General features: G+C 45.6%; 1 protein-coding gene across 25 annotated transcripts in view; it reads left to right on the top strand.

Annotated features, from left to right (window-relative positions):
- The window catches only part of MBNL3 (muscleblind like splicing regulator 3), an 87,923-nt gene that overhangs the window by 24,708 nt on the left and 45,869 nt on the right, over positions 1–17,346 (top strand). For 17 of the 25 annotated variants that reach the window (XR_015276512.1, XR_015276511.1, XR_015276514.1 and 14 more), the window contains exon 2: positions 7,899–8,916. The exons of the other annotated variants lie outside the window; for them this stretch is intronic. Coding sequence is in view for 10 of the 17 variants with exons in the window: in XM_086850973.1 (XP_086707099.1) it covers positions 8,743–8,916 (174 nt within the window). In the remaining 7 variants the exon portion in view is untranslated. The remainder of the gene's footprint in view (positions 1–7,898; positions 8,917–17,346) is intronic. 25 annotated transcript variants of the gene reach the window in all.

Below are 17,346 nucleotides of genomic sequence, written 5' to 3'. Positions count from 1 at the left end.
CCTTTTTGCTGAAGAAAAGCCTGTCTTTTTGAGCATAAGGCTCTGTGATTGAGAGGTCTGGAGTGGGAGTTTTCAAGGCACAAGTGTGTGTGCCTGGGCAGAGGCATCTATGAAGCACCAGACCTGGGTTGGGTCTCATCTGTGTTTAGAACACATCTTATTCCTCCTGCAAGTCCCAGGCTGCCTCTGTGGCACAGTGAGTGTCTGAGCTGGGTTCCTGTTTCTGTATTTCTCCTACCTGATAGAGTATATTGGCTACCTTGAGGGCTAGGATCATGCTTGGAGCTTAGGAGATAGCTGTAGGTCGTTCCTGTCAGCAGAATCCCAGGAAGGGCAGTTGGGTAAAAGCATTCCCTCCCCTCAGCTGTCCCAAACATATGCAGACATTTATCTGATTGGCAAGGACCTTGGGGGTTTCTTGAACACTGAGTAGGATAATCAGATAGATTGTGGGATACATCTGCTTGATCCTATTTCTTACCATTACTTGGTGGGGAACAAGCCTTAATGAGCCTTGGCCTTTCCTGTCTCTGCTGTAAATTTGTTTGACTCAATTGAGCTCTCTTTGTGTGAGACAGCTCTCTTTGTGCTTGGATATGGAAGCATCCACCTCTGAAGCTGGCTGTGCTTTGAGACAGGGTTTGGATTAGCTGACCTCCAGAGATCCCTGCCAACAATTTTTTTTCCCTTTTCTTTTGTGTTTGCAGCTGGTGTAATTGTGGTCCTAACCCCTCCCAAGCGGTGCTGACACTGGAGAGGATTTTAGCACTGTTTCACAGCAAGTGCAGTAGCTGCTTCTGCACTGCAGAGGAAATGCTCCTTTCGGGTCAGCCACCCCGCTGTAAGGCGGCTCCCTGGCCCTCGGCATTGGGAAGTTTCCTCATGTAGGAGGCCAGAAGGGATTTGTCAGCCAGGTCCTAATAGAAGGGAGCATCCTTCTCCATGTGTCTCTTACTGGCGATGGCCTTAGTCAAGCAAAACTCCCACTTGGCTGCCTGGTCAGCAGAACGTCCTCCAGATCCCACAGAGGTGGGGTGGCAGTGGGTCACTCTCAGTCTTAGTAGAGAACTGGAGTAGGAAAGGGGTCTTTACCTCTAACTGGTTCCTAATAAGCTGATGGCAGAAAATCAAAAGCTCAAACGAACAGAAATGTGCATGTGTGGTTATTCTAACAACAAATCTATTTAGTGAAAGAGGGGGAAGTTCCTTTTGAAGCACCGCAATGCATGCTGCCCCAGAACACCCTATGGAAAGGCATTTGCTCTGCCAAGGCACGTGTGTGGGTCCAGCACAGCAGCTTCTGTGACTGTTCAAAGACAAACAAATAAACAAAAAAGCTCCTTAAACTGCAATGCTTTTGTAGTGCATTTTTGGCTTAGAAATCCCCAGCAGATAGTGAGAAATAACTCCCAGCCGTTTGCCCGTGGAAGCATTTTGAAGAGCTAAGAGTGAAGGGGAGAAGAGTTCCCTGAACTTTGGTGGACAAGAAGTGCTGAAGGTTCAGGAAGAAGGAAAACAGACTGAAGATTTCAGGTGGCTGAGGGAATAGGAGCACCACAGTGCACAGTGAAGAATGGTAGATTTCAAAAACAAAAGGATTTTTTCAATATTTCCTTAAACTCAGCATTAATTTTTCCGGTGATTGTTTGCTTCAGGGTGTAAGTGTGGAGAACTGCATGTACACAAGGGAGGATAAAGTTCCCTGTATTTATACATTCTTCTTCTCTGCAGTGAAGGGCTTCCTTCCCTCATGCTACTTTATTTTGCATATTTTTATTTTTTTTTCCCCTCCCCTTGTTTTTTTTCAGTTGCCCACCACTGCATGTAAGAGAGGTGCTGAGGTTGTGTCAGGGCAGCTAAGAGCAGTGGAAAGTGCCCAGAGGCCAGTGATATGTGACACATTTTCCCAAGGACAGCAGCACTGCTGGCCCTGCAGAGCCCCACAGCCATCTCCCAGGGTGCCATAAATCCAGGAGTTTTAGCAAGGCTGGTGAGCCTCTGAAGAGATGGGGTACAGTATGTCCAGCCTTCCCCACTGAGGGACAGAAGGATGTTCCTTGTGCTGCTCTGTCCAGAGAGGTCATGACCAGTAATGGCCACTCCAAAGCTGCTCTAAGCCAGCAGAATGAGAGTGTGGGGAAAGAAGAACAAGTGTTCCTTCAGCACAGATTTGTGCAGTACCTGCATGCTCAAACATCCACACTGTCACTTCTGTAGTGGGTTTATGTCCTGAAAACGAGGCTTTTCCATTGCAGCAGCATTGGGGTTTTACTTGCATGGGTTTATTATTTATTTCTGGGTTCTGCCATCCTGTTCTGAACAGACGGCACTCAGAGCTGAGTTGACTTTTTGGCACACGGTGTGACCCCTGGTGATTCACAGCCCCCAACATCTGTGATTAGACCTTGAACAGAAACTTTTCATGCATGCCCATGGTAAAGGAAACTTGCTCTTTTTCTGAGTAACTGGTAGAAGAACAAAAGGAGGTTTATTTTCTTTTAGCTGTAAAGGTCTACCTTAAATTAAGTAAACTGTTCCCTGAGGGAAAAAGTGTCCAGGTACAGAATGTTCACAAAGGAAATATTCAAAGTGTCTACTGTGTCCCTGAAGTGTTTGTTTTAAAGTATGAGGGCCAGAGCAAAAAATAGAAGATTATTTTCTAATTTGAAAGCAGAAATACCTCTTGCAGGTGACAGAAAATAAATTGACCTTCTTTGGTCTTGATACTGCAGCCCATTAAGTGCATAAGCACTGAGAAGCCCTGGAGAAGCTGCCTGTGCTGAGATGGCTCCGGTCCCGGTGCACAGCCTGGGAACGCGGGGGGCCCGAGCCGGCCCGTGTCCGAGGCAGCCCCGCTGTGTGCAAACTGTCAATGTTCCACCAGCAAAGGAATCGTGTCTGTGGGAATCTGAACACTGCTGTGTTTTATGTGAGGTAGGGTAGGAGCATTGTCATTGGTGTTTCAGCAATGGAGGATCCAAGCCTGGACTTCATGGGGGTTATTTTTGTGGTTTCTTTTGCTGTCGTGAAGCAGCACTTTTGAATCAGTCCCAAGTAAAGCCTTGTGATCCAATGGTGACAGCACCTAACTTGCCATGGGCTTTTCTGAGGTACAAAATTAACTTCTCTAATGTCAGCCAACTCAACTAATGTCACTGTGTTACAGGCTTGGTAGATCCTAGATGAAGATTTTTAAACTTTTTTGTTTCCCCTCCTTACTGACTTGGAGAGCTGCCCACAAATGTGCATTATCTTAACTCATGCATCACTGCCAATAAATGTAACAGTAGAACACTTTTCAGTAAAACCTTGCCTTTGACTATAACTTTTTGGTTCCTTTGATAAGCAAGGATATAGTTTCATGTGCTCTTTACTACTTGCTGTGAAAGTGGAAGACAAAGGAAGGCTGTTGGATGGATGGTGGTATTCTCCACAGTTTTCTTTCTCTCTCAGAACAAAACAGTTCAATGTGCTATTTTCATGGTTCCCATTTGTCTTTGCCTTGCAGTGTTTCCAGGAATACTCTGTTTATTTGGAAGATTGTTTGATAATGGAAACGTCTCACTGCTGTTTGCGTGAGGAGTTCCCTAGTCTGGCTTATCAAGGATGTGGTGGTGGTCACACCAAGCTCTTCTATACATACAATAAAAAACCCAAATTACAGAATCATCTCAAAAGTGCAAGGACTGATGAATGAGTGTGGCATTTGTACTGTCAGCTGAATTTAGTGCTTTGAGGAAAGCCCATAGACAAAAGTATTTTTTGGGCTCTGACCAAAATCTAGACACTCAGTGAACATTAATAGCAATATTTAGTTTTAGTGGAATTGGTATAAAATTTGAGGTCTTGATTTTGTAAGCACAATTTCTCTATTGCTGTGACTTCAGGGTATCCGTGCATCCGTCCTCTGAGCTTTCATTGGCCATAACTTGGAAAACTAGGTAAAGCACAGTGCAGCCTGGCAGTGTAGGGCTGAGCTTGCAATCAGGAGAGCGTGTCCTCAGTTCAAGGGTCACATGCTGGTTTGAGTGGAAGAGGAACATGGACAGCATCACATATGATAAAGAACGGGCATGACTGGAACTTAACCTTGGGAAAACTCCAGTGTGTCTGCAGTATCCATGTTTTTCTTCAGGCGAAGGGAATAGCTGCTGTTCTTACTCATTGGACTGTGAGTTAGGGCAACAGCACTTCTGTTTCTCAACTGAGCAGTTGTGACCTAGAAATCCTTGAGAAACACTAAATGAGGAACCCACCTTGGCACTTCTACTGAGTCATTTTTTCTTAAAAAAAAAAAAGAAAAAAAGAAGAAAAAAAATTCTCTTCTAAATAGCATCATTTACACTTGGGAGCTGCTCGAATCCATCCTGTCACATAAATTACCATTTCTGAACTTGGCTGTCAGGAAGTGTCCTCACAAGTTGACATCCATGGGGGCTGTCAGTGGAAGGGGATCAGTTTCGTGGCAAGCAGGAGGAATTCAAGCATCAAGTGAATGCGCTCGTCCTCACGTTACCTCAAGCGGTCAGGGCATCTTAGTTCCGCCAGAGGCGAGCCCTGGTGTGACCTTTGCTCTTCACACTGCCCTTGTTCCCTGCACTCCGGTAGCTGTAAGGCTGGGTCTGACATCTGGAGCAAGCCCCATCTTCCTGCAGCTCAGGCAATTAAAGCCTGGCCCAGCAAGTGTCCCTGGAGCAGAGGTTTCAGGGATATTGTAGTTTCTTTACAGGGATCAAGGCCACAGGCTTTTCTCTCTGCTCTGCTGCTTTCTCCAGCTTTGATGGCAATGCCATTGAAATGAGATTGGCTCATCTGGTAGTGGAGGAGCTGAGCCCCGCCAGACGGATCTGGCTTGCTGGGAAGGGTTCAAAAGGCAGCACCTACCCTTTGTTGTATTTCCTGCACGCTAATGAAGCCCCTGATTTCTGGAGGTACTTTTTAATCCTTGTAGGTTGTATGTTGGTTTTGGCATGGATGTTTTTTTTTTAAATTCCTCCCATTTGAAATACACAGGAGAACAAAGGGAATAAAATACCAGCCCCCCCCCCCCAAGGTAATACAAAGGAATTGTAAGGGTGCATTCTGATGAGAACAGTTATTTGCTGCCAGGAGTTGAAACCTGGAGAGCTGAAGCTCTGTACTGTCAGCAGCAGGTTCGTGTCTGAGGTGCGCTGTCCTTGGGCTGTGCGTGGGAGCCTCGCTGCAGCAGTGTGCAGAGCTTGCTGTGATGTCAGCCCTGCATGCATGCGTTTCCAGCCTTCCCCGTGACCACACGGAGAGGGATTTGCAGCAATCCAAACACTGACAGAACTGTATTTGTTGACTTGCAGAAAAGCCTAACTCGTGCTCCTCTGGGCTGTGATCATGTAAGCCGAAACACGATGACTGCTGCCTGCGCTTGCTGGCCTCCCGCTCCTGATAAGCCTGTGAAGCATATTCATTTATTTAGGCCCTGATTCAGCAAAGCACTTAAGTACATGCTTCAGATTTTCCTTCCAGAAAGACTGTTGGCATGCTCAGAGTTAAGCATGTGCGTAGCTGCTCTCCTAAGTGCCCGGCAAACAAGCGATGGGGCAGTGTGTGCTGTTGCTGTGCTCTGCCATGTGCCTCGCAGGCTGCAGAATTGCAGTATGAAAAATACAGTCATTAATTTGGCTCCCTCCAGTACAGGAGCTCTAGTGCCAGGGTCTGAGATGAGTCAATCCTTCTGCAGGGAGGTGGGTTGTTTCCATAGCACAGAAAATTTCTTGTCTCTTGAATGTTGCACAGATGAGTGTGCCCTTCTGCAGGATGTGGAGCAGGGGCAGTTTGCATCAGTGGGTTTGTTTCCTCCCTCATGAGTTGTAAAGAAGAATATCTAGTGTGTTACATGTGTCTGAATGTTTTGATACTTGTAGTGTCATGTTTTTTGGAATTCATTTGATTTGGCTTTCATTAACATGATGCCCTACATTTTGAGGACTGAGCAGTTTAGTGCAGTCATGTACCTGTGGGCAGTGTGTGCTCCTGAGCTGCATGGCTTTGAGAGCAAGATCGACATTTGGTTTGTTACATTGGGATTACTTGAAGTTGAAGGGCTGGAAAGGGCAGATGTTACTACAGTGTTTGGACATCTTGGTGTTTGGTGTAGCTGTGTGTTAAGTCAGACCCATCATATTCTATCCCAAACATTGAGACCCTCAGTTCCCTTGGGAGTCTGAAGCTGTGGAATAGGCACTTAATCCACAAGATGGTTGTATTTCAGTCTGCTCGGAAGAACTTCTGAGAGTGCATTCTTTCTAATCCCCACCCATATCTGACCTGTTCTAGCTCGTTTTTAAGAGCTGCACCCAGCTAGTCCTTAGCTCCCTGCAGAAGGTTTCTGCCCATCTTTTCCTTTCTTTTGCTTTCTGAGCTCGTTTGAACAGGGAGCCCACATATTAGTGAATAGGATTCCTGTATAAATTTTCCCTGTTTGCAAAATTGGAATTGATTTAGGGCATCTCTTCTGTACAAAATCCAAAAGACATGAGCATGGTTAGATGTGCCTTTTTTCCTTCTCTTTGAAGTTTAAAACACGCTTAGCAAATATGACGTTTGCAGTCTCTGTTCCCCACCTGATCTGCAAAAATGCAAAGGTCCTTCCAGAAGCATGGGTCAGACCAAGCTTTGTGCTGATGCCTCAAGATGGATTGCAGGGATCTGGGCAGGTTTTGTTATCAACTTGAGTGTAATTAAGCCTAGAAAGTGCTTGCAGTGTAGGTTTAACGAGTGTTGTTTTTTTCCAAATTGAAATAATTCGATCTGTGAATCAAACAGCCTCTGTGCCCCACCCCCTGCTGCTGATGACAGCCTCTTCCCACACTTCTTCCTTGGTAGCATTGTTTCCATTGTTTCCAGCTCCAGTAGGTTTCAGTTACTGATCAGTGTAATTGCAATAACACACCAATAATGAAAGAGGAATTTAAGCTTCCTTTTTTTGTAGTTGAAGGCTCTTCTCCTACGAAAGCTTGAAATCTTAATAACAGTCACACAGACAACATCCCGCGGCTGTCAAATGTTTGCAAAAGCGGACGGTCGTACTTTAGGAACTTAAAGAGCTGGATTTTGGGGAACTTGGAAAAACAGCCCAGTCCTATCAGGCGGCAATGGTACAGCTAATATTAGAATGGGAGACTCTAGGGACAGCTTAACATTTTAGTGGATGCCAAGGAAGCCTTCAACTGGAATGCATTGAAAGTTGTTTGTTGTATAACACGAGTTGCTGGAGTCAGAGTAATCCGAGTTGCCTTTGGTCTGGTGGAAAACTACAGCTGTGAGCAATGAGTTAATTTTTTCCGTGTGTGTGTGTGTGTGTGGCTTAGGTTTTCCCTGTCGGGTTTGCTCTTAGTTTAGTGGGCTCTGAATCCATAGAGGAGCCTTTGCGAGGCAGTCGTTTGTCTCCATGTACGGGAGCAGCCCTGCGCTGGGGATGGCTTTAATGGAACACCTTGCAAGTGCGGAGCGGTGCAGGGCTGACCTGGAGCCTTGTATGTAAGAAAGCCACCGGCTGCTCCTCCTGCCTGAACGTTTCCTACAGAAGAGGGTTTGGGTTAGTTAATATTAATTAGAAAAATAAATAAAATACGCTGAAGAGCAGACTATTCCCCCGTAGTCTGGGGGGGTTTGTGGGGCTCGGTCCCGGGGCTGCGGCGTGCGGCGGGCACCCGCCGCGGGCCTATGAAACGGTCTCTTGTATTGGTCGGCTGCCCGCGGGTGCTGCTGTAACGGCAAACGCCATTGGCCGGCGCCGCCTCCCATGCGCAGCGCGGCGCGGGCAGTGCCCCCGTGCCCGCAATGGCCGCCGGCGCCGCCCCGCGCCCGCCCGCCCGAGCGGGGCCGCCGGCTCCTGGCTGATTCTATTTCTCTTTTTCCTGCAGGTTGCTGAAAAGTGCCTTTCCTGAAGCCACCGCTGCTTGGATTTCTGTCTAGGGCTGCCTCTCTCTGCCCCTCGCCCCCCTCTCTGTTTAATTCGGCGTTGCTTGCGGTCCGTGCCCTGACGGCGGCTCCTCCAGCCTTGCCCGGTTTTTTTTTTGGGTTGTTTTTTTTTTTTTTCGCTCCCCATTTACACGCAGTTTGCTCAGCCATTTTATTTTTTTTTTCCTTCCCCCGACTATGTAGCAAATATTTAAAAGAAAAGAAAGAGGAAAAAAAAAAAATCAGACATCCTTTTGCCTGTTTTGATGCTCGTGAACCATAATTTTTAGAAGCAAGAAATAGAAGGAAAAAAGCAAACCCGAAGTTTTCTCCCCAAGGACCGAGACCATTCCACAAACTGAAGTGCTGCCAGCAGCATATGCTTTTTGCAAGAATAATTGAAACCATTAACTGGAGAGCACAGAATTCTTTTGAAAGTCTGCCAGTTATTTGCAAGTAACTTTGGCAGTGGCACAAAATATAACACTTGTATTTTAACTTCTACAATTGCACTTTTAGGAGCTGGCCTCTAATTTGATTTTCAGTTGTTCTGATAAGATTTCTATTTTATGATTGGCTTTATGTTTAATTCTTGTTTAAAGAAACACGATTTGACTTAAATGAAAACCTAAGTGCTGATGAATAGGAGTTCTACCAAAGCAACAAGTTAGTTATTTCTTCACGTTTAACTTGAATTCACTTTTTTACCCTTTTTTTAAAAAAAAAAAGAAGAAAAAAGAAGATCAGCAGTAAATATTACCCTGAGGAAGGGTGCGATTGCTTGCATTTTAATTTTTGTTTTTTAATATGGCTGTAAACGTTTCCCTGGTTCGTGATACAAAATGGCTGACGTTAGAAGTGTGTCGAGAGTTTCAGAGAGGGACTTGTTCTCGGTCTGATGCAGAGTGCAAGTTCGCCCATCCGTCACGGAGTTGCCATGTGGAAAATGGTCGAGTTATTGCCTGCTTTGACTCCCTAAAGGTGAGGACTGTAACGCGTGCATTACCTAAGCTTCCTTGCTTTTCTTTCCCTTCCGAGTGGCTCGGTGTGCAGGGGTGTGGGATGTGCAGAACAGCTGTTTATTGCTCTGTGTCTGCAGGGAGGATGCAGCTCCTGAAATCCAGGCTGAGTCTGACATCGGGTGTGACTGCCTGGAGTGCCAGGCATTGCAGGGAGAGAGGATTTTATTCAGGGCATTTTTTCAGTGGTAGCTCTGGTCTCATATAGGTGTTCCTGAAACAGAGAATGAAATAGATTGTGGGCAGCAAATGAAATACGAAGAGTAGAGAGAACTGAAACACAGTTTTGAGTGTCCAGATCAGATGAGCTGTGCATTTGGTGCAGGGATGTGAAATGTGCTTTTAATGAGCAGAAATGAAAGCAGCATTTTAAGATAATGAATCAACTTTACATGTATTTCCCCGAGACAGAGTTGCAAATACACTTTAAGATTGTCCTGTAGATGAGGACCAGCCAAAATATTTGGAGAACATTTCCAGGAATGACCATTGGGAAATGCTTTCTGCTAGGGACACACGAACTCAGTGGCTTTGCCAGGCCTGTTGGAGCTATGGCTAAGTCTTGAGGTTGGTGCTAATCCTTGCAGAGTCTGTTTTGGAGGCAGTAAATGGCTCTTGGTTGCTTGTCCCTGCAGGAGTTCCAGGGGTGACTTTCAAAAATGCCAAAGATCTGGACTGTGAGTCAGGGTGAGGAGTGGGGGGGGCTCACAGGAGGGGGATGTGGGCATCTGTTTCTGGCCTCACTTCACTATGGTTCTTGGGTAAAGGAAGATCCACTTTTTTTTTCTTCTTCCCAAATCTATGACTCCTCAAATTTATTTTTACTCTGAGACCATATGGATAACTGATAGCAAATGAGAATTCTTGACATTGTGTTTAATGTTTTGACCAAAGTTATCAGCCTGTTAAAATTTCTAGAAAGAGTCTGGAAAATTTTATAATCTTAAAAGTTTTCTCTTAAATTTCAACTGTTGCTTGAAAAGATTTGTGTTTATTTTTATGAGCATAATGAGTAACAGAACTGGTAGAATTATATATCCAGAGGTTCAGACCAGGACTGGATATGGACTAACACTGGTTTACCCATTTTGTTCCTGCTAGTGGCTTCTTCATATTTTTATTTCTGTTCTCTTTTTCCAAGAAGCTCATGTTTTCTGTTTGCATTCAGGTTTCTCTTTTTAATCTGATTATATGAAATGACTTGTAGTTACACAGTGACTTTCAAATGTTCATTTACATTGCTGGTTTCCTGACAGTGAGAGACAAACACTTTTTTTATTGAAGAGGGAAAAAAAATCGTGTTCTTTATGCCCTTGAAACTTTTGAATTGTAGCCAGTGGTAGTGCAGATAATTTTAATGAAGAGATTAGTATGTTCATATTTTATACTGTTTATTTGTGAATGGAAAGGAGGGTTGTCACACTGTGGAGGGTAGTTTTGTGCCCCTTGCTGGTGTTTGCAGCATTTTGGGGAGGTGTTCCTGTGCAGTCACCCAGCTTGGCTGGGCTCTGAGCTGTGCTGTCACCCGGTGTGTGACGCTTAGCCACGTGTGCTGTTGGCAGTGCAGTTCCTGCAGCACGCCCAGGCTCTCTGTGCCATCCCCTCTCTGCACAGCTGGGGCTGGGATGATGTGCAGGACCAAGTCCATGAGCAGCTGGGGTTCCAGTCCCACCCACTGGTATGAGCAAATACTTCTCCCACTTCAGCAGTGGGAATGGGATGGGGAACACCATGTTAAGAAAACAAAAAAGCAAAAAACCCAGGGGAAGGAGTAGGGTGTGATCTTCAGATCAGAGTGTTTCCTGTGTAACTGGCTGTTAAATAATGTTCTGGTTGCTGTTTCCTCTTGGCACAGTAGCAGCGTGATGCCCAGTATGTGCTGGTTAAGTGGCCTGAATTTTCCAGAGAACAGGTTTTTTGGACTTAGGGATGCCTCATGGAGTGCTGACAGCTCTGTCTTTGGGAAGTACTTGAGGAGAGCTCTGACTGTGCAAAGCACTTGGCCAAAGGTGATGGGGCTGTTTCTGCACCCCACTTTGCAGACAAGGAAGTGGGTCTTGGAGCACTTCCATCAGACCCATGGATCCAGCAGGTGTCACTGGGCAGAGCCCTGTTTCCCTGTGCCATGGAGGGCTGCGGTTCCCAGTGCTGCACCTGGAGTGTGTGTGTACATTTCCCAGCGGAGGTCACCCTCTGGGGACTGAACCCTCAAACAGCCGTCATTCTGTAACTGGGCCAGAGCTGGGCTTGCAAAGCCCAGTTTGCAGTGGTCTGGATGGGCTCATGGCTGTAAGGATGACCCTTACCGGTCACCAGAGAGATGATACATTCTCAGACCCTTTTAGAGTCTTTTGGTTCCTATTCTGTGGACGTTTTTGTGCCCAGCAGCTGTGGAACACTGACCCTCTCTCCTGTGGAGGCTCAATAGCTGCTCAGTGCTCTTTTGTCTTTTCATGACCTGCATTAGCAGAACATCTGTGTTGCTTTATTGGAGGCAGGATATAGGATGCTTGTGGCTAATAAGTTTTCCCGTTGTCTCCCAGGGCTTTGTTCAGACGTTGCTTATCTGCATCCATTGTGTGCTGCTGCTGCTTGTTTTTGTGGGTTTTTTTTTTTCTCACAGACCTCTTAAGCTTGAACAATGCCTTCATACAGGAACTTCTGATAACCCAGCGAACAATGGTCTCACCTCACTGGTCAGGTCATGCACAGCATCCATATGCTTACTGAATCGCCCTTTTTCCCCTTTTACCTCAATCTCCTATAGCAGTTCCATGCCTGCTGCAGTGGAAAAATCAGTAAGGCTTCCAGAAGCTGTCAGGCTGCCTCAGTGTGGGTTGTTTTACGGGTAACTCTGTGCTACCTGTAATCTTGTGAAGAAAACACAGGACTCCTTGAAGGTAATGGGGGCCCTCACTGATGCTCAGGTGGGGGTCACCAGAACTCTCTCTGCAGAAACGTTGTGTGTTGAGCAATGCTTTGGTCGTGAAATGGCTGGTCTTGATTAGGTTGAAAGTGCAAGGCTGGATCTTGCTGTCCTGAGCTGTGTTTCTTCTAAGGGGGAGTTTGCACATTTGTAGGCAGCAGAAGGAACCTTTCTCAAGCAGATTGATACAAAACTTAAAAATAGTTCCTTGCAAGAAGCTGTGATTTGAATCAGATGCCAAGAGAACTCTCACTCTACTCGTGCATCCCTCCTTGTTATTCTGGAAGCAGCGTTCTCTGAATTAATTTGTGTGAATGGCAGGAGAATCTGCACTGCTTGATTGCAGGGCAGTCCAGAGGCACAAGAGCTGGCTATGCTGGACCATCCCGCTTCCAGAAGCGACCATGAGGAATGCTGGTCAGTGGCCAGTGCTCTCTGGTACCTCCTGGGCAGTTCCTGTGGCACCTCAGGGACGTTCTGAGCAAAGGAGAGGAATGTCATGTCATCCCTGTAAACTCAGGTGGCCTCTGGATTCGTTCATTGCTTCTCTCCCAGGCTCAGTGTGCACCGCCCCATGCAGAGCCAGTGCTTTTTGTAAGGACTGGGACATGGTTTGCTGGCTCATGGCACTTCCTACAAAGTTTTTTTGTTTTGGGACTTCGGTGGGCTGCTCCTCAAGTCATTAACTTCCTTATTCAGGCTGGATCAGGAGGGTGGGATATGAATTTGTCTGACTCTTAATTCCTGGCCAGTGAGTCATTGGTTGGGTTTTCAGTTTCTGATGTCAGGAAGGGGTAAAAAAGTATAATTTTTGGTCACTAATGGAACAGAGAGCTGGGAGATGGGGTGTTAGGAGATGGTGACGTTATATATAAGTGTGTAGGCAATACACATCAGGTGTTCACAGAGGCATTAATTTATACTGCTCACAGTATGGGTATCTGCACTGAGGACTTGTGGTTTAAAAAAATTTGCTTTGTGAGGTATGGCTGGGGTCTTTTGCTGTTTATGGGTTTTTACATTTTCTTTATGAACATTAATGTGAATTGAAGCTTCAAAGAGCATTTTGAGACAGAAAATAGTGGGGTGAAAAAATTCAGTAATGTGAATTTTGACTTTGGGAGGTCTAATGTGAAAAACATTGTTAAACTGTTGCATGTTTCAAAGGAGTACTCTAAAAAGGTGAAAAGTTTCCTGTGAACAGGCATAAAAAGAAGTTAAAAGTGGTTTTGTCTAAATTGTCTTATTTTGTAAAAGAAGTGTTATTCCATGGTAATAATATTCAAAATCCCATGGCAATCTAAAATGTTCACACTGCTTGGGCAATGGATGTACTATATGATCTTGAAACTGATATACCTGAGGCTGTTCCTCACAGTTTTCATGCTAATTTGTACCTGGTTTGTGCTGACTTGACTAGAATTGTTGCTGACTTACTGGTTGGCAATCAAATTTATTTTTTTTCAATTTAAATAAACTCCAAATTAGGAAACAACTAAAAACACCAACTAAACTTAGCATATGGTTACACTTTTAGAGAGGAAAAAGAAAGCAAACAAAGCCATAGTGATATTTTTGGAGACATTCTGACTCCATGTCTCAGCTCAGTGTAATGGGGATGTAAATATTCCACAAGAAGACTGTTGAGCCAAGTTACCTGTGTGACAAACATCTGTTTTTCCTTGGTCATTAAGCCACTTTACTGGCAACAGTAGGTTTGCAGCAGCTTTCTGTCCACTCTGGATGCTTGTGTGTCTTAAAACATGTCATAAGTGCTTTTTGTAACTACCAAATCAAGCAACTATAAGTGGAGAAAAATGTATTTAGACTCACTTTTATTTATAGCAACTGTTAATACTGTATTTCTCTGTCTTTCTATGTTAATTTCTATATTTCTCTTTGTATTTCTCTCTGAAGTAAATTGGTATTTCAAGGGGAATAGGAGAGCTTGTGGGGGAAAAATAATTTGTCTATAGGTAACAACAAGCTCCATGTTTTCACAGCTTAATTTAATTGGCATACATACTGTCTATACTCTGTAGTGTCTTCAGAAATTTTTGGCACATCTGTGGGATGAAGAGCACTGATGGAGAAGCTCACCTGGCACTGCCTGTGGCTGAGCATCTCCCAGGCTTGCCACAGTATCTGGACTGCAGGATGCTCTCTCTGCAGTTAAGGCTAGTTACTTCAAGATGATGTGTGACCTCCCTAGGCATGTTCAGCTTTCCAGGGAAAGGATACACCTTGTTTATTTAATCTCCCTGGCCGATCTTTCTGTGGGACATCTGTGCACAGTGTTTGATTTGTTTAGTGCTATGCAATGGTTTTTCTGATGGCCTGGTAGCCTCGTTTCATTTATTTTCATTTATTTTCATTTATTTTCATTTATTTTCATTTATTTTCATTTATTTGTGACTTTCTGACACTGAACCATGGCAGATGAGCTCTGGTGGGTTTGGCAGTCATGGTTTCGAAGGTTGCTGCTCTGAGCTGTCCCCTTGCTCCTCTGTTGCCGGTTGCTGTCAGGGTTAGCAGGAGGACAGAGTGCCTTAGGCACTGAGTACCAAGTCCAGTAGCTGCAATTCCTTTGGTCCTGGCTCTCTGCAGAGTTGCTGGGTGATGAATTTGTGTAACTGGAAACAGACTGGTGTTACCTGGTGACTGTGCTGCAAAGACAGCAATAGACAGGGAGTTGCAGAAAGGTCTTATTTATTGCCAGCTGTTAGCAAAGTTGTAAGGCAGAGTCCTTGACAGGAATTCTTGTCTGTGCTCTAAAGCAAGGAGGTGATCTTTGAGGTGTGTTACGGAGAGCAGAGATTGGTTTTATCCTTAATCTCTATCAGGTCTTTCTGTAGCTGAGTAGCCTCAGCAGGAAACGCTACCATGGCCTCTACATTTACAGGGACATGTGCTTTGTGAAACTTGGTATTGTCCATGACAACATGGCAAGAAAGGTGAGATAATTGTAGGTTTCCTGGTGCATAGTCTAGTTCTAGTGGAACTCTGGAGGGATGCTCTCTTCTCAGCTCATTGCTCGTACTCCTGTGGAGGGTGGATATTTGGTGACTGGGTATTTGCTGTGCAGTAGATGGAAAGCACCATCTGTGCCCCAGACCTCCTGACACCAAATTTCTCCTGAGGGATTGCCCACACAGGAGCGAATGCCTTTGCTGTTGCCTGTGAGTGCCAGTCTCATGTGTGGTGTCTCTGGGACAGGTTCAGGAGGCTGGCAGAGGTGCAGGCACAGGCTGGCATGCTGGGAGTGCAAGGGGCAAGGACAGGAACACCATCCTTGTCTGTCTGCTTGCAGCTGATTAATTGATTACAGCTTTTCCTTGGGCCTCAGAATTGTGTGCTTTTCCCCTTGTACGTGTTGGAAGGCAGATCTGTGCCCACAAACTAATCCTGAGAGCACATTTTGGAGGCCAGCCTCTTCAGGGAGATGGGCCAAGCAAATTCATCAGTGGGGTTTTACTGCCAGCCTCGCCTCTCCTTTCCTCACCAGCCAGCCCTGGCAATGCAGGGCCTCTGCTCCTGCCTGCAGCTCCTGTTGTCTCATTCTTCTCCCTGTGGCATGAGCAAACCACCATCCTCAAAGGGTAAAGCCAGCAGCATTTACATTATTAATATTAGCCAAGAGTAACCTTGGGTTTCTGGTTGGGAAGATGATGGTAAAATGCTGACTGCTGCTCACACTTGCCTAAAAAAGCAGGAGAGAAATTCTTTTGGGATGTTGACTCTAAACCCTTCTGAGCTTCTGTGTGTGCTTAAGCAGATACATTTAAGAACCTTTTATGGGCATATTGCAATGTTCCACTGCCATGGCATGCCACCTCCTGCTCCTGAGGCTTGCTTTCCCATTTGAAGGGCAAAGCTCTCCAGACCAAGGTTCCGGTTCTGCAGAATACTTAAGCCTGATTTTGAGTGCTGTACAGTTCCTGCGGGCAGCAAAGAGCTCCTTGTGCTGGAGTGAGCTGTTGCATCGAGTTTTGAGCGTGGGAAGTGGTCTCCTCAGCCAGTCTCTAAAGGGGGACAGCTGCCCGCGGTCGTTTGCTCTGCCACCTTTGGCTTTTGGGAGTTTCTTTCCACGCGCACCTTGAGTTTGCAGTCTTGTCAAGCCTGCTGGGATCTGCAAGCACCAGCTCCATGCCTGTGACCCAGCACAACTGCTGGAGGATGCTCTGTGAGCCCCAGGGCTTTCCTCTGCACAGGGAGGGGGCAAAGGAGATGCTGGGCCCAGATTGCAGGTGGCTGTGGTTGCGTTTACCCCTGCTGCTGTGAGTCAGAAGTTGGCCAAGGGAGTACAAAAAGGGGGTTGGGGGTGTGTGTGACAGTGAGCTCTGGCACCTCAAATGGTGCCATGTTGCAAAATGTGGCACTGCCAAATTCTTCTAGGAAAGAAGTTCAAGCATTATGTCTTCCAGCCCTGAAGTGTAGCAGTAGCTAACACTGGGATTGAAACAGAAGCACCAAGCCTACGAGTCTCTGCCTGGGCAGAGTCTGGGGCAAAGAGGATGCTTGGCTGTGATGTCCTGTCTTGCTGCAGTGTTGGTGAAGCTACCTAGGGACTTCTCATGCTCCTGATTGCATTAAGCCAGCAAAACTAGCTGGGGGGAAGGTGCTGAAAAGATGTTTTCAAGGGGAAGTGACTGAGCAAGCATGTGGAATTGGTGAATTTCTTCAGTGGCATAGCATCAGTTTGATGTAATCCCTTAGCTGACAATAGCTTTCTGCCACTTGGTTCACCCTTCTGAAGGAGGGTGCAGTAACATGCTTTTATGTAATTGAGCTGTTTGGAAGCTTTAAAACAAATATAAACAAGATGTGCCAGGCTTTTTGGAGAGCCCAATGCCTGACATCTCCCACAGAGCATTTCAATAAGTGGTTAGATTTCCAAGTGAGGAGCTGAGCTCTTTGAAATTCTGTCCCTATAAATATTGTTTTGCTGGTATTAAAATAAATGCTTTGAAGACCTTGGGTGAATGTTGCCCCATACAGGCACAGTTTTACTTCTCGCTTATTAATACTGTTTTATTACTGTTCATAAAACAGCAGGGACCCAGGCAATGACCCCCTTCCTCACCCCATATAGTCCTTGTGCTGTGTCTGATGACAGTCTTTTGATTAGAGGAAAGGCCAAGGATTTGGAAAACCACCTTTCAGAGCCTTGTGATGATGCAAACTGCTTCAAAGTGTTGTAATGTCGGTCTCTATGCCTAATTGCACTTTTTGACCTCACAGGAGCAGTACCAAAAAAAGTCCTTGAGGGCTGAGTGTAGCTGAGCTGCTGTGGTAGCAAGACTCTGGGTGTTTTAGACAGGTGTCCTAACTGAGTAATTATTTCAAACTCTGGCTCCTTCCAAAGGAATAGCTATCAAACTTGCTTAGTTCTGTAAGCTTACCTGCCTGATAGGAAAGCCCCCTGTTCTGTAATGGCAGTGAAAATATTCAGCTTAACCATAGCTA

The sequence above is a fragment of the Cyanistes caeruleus genome, chromosome 14 (assembly GCF_971803275.1).
Source record: "Cyanistes caeruleus chromosome 14, bCyaCae1.hap1.1, whole genome shotgun sequence".
Classification (NCBI taxonomy): Eukaryota; Metazoa; Chordata; class Aves; order Passeriformes; family Paridae; genus Cyanistes; species Cyanistes caeruleus.
This window is presented reverse-complemented; position numbering and strand designations above follow the sequence as displayed.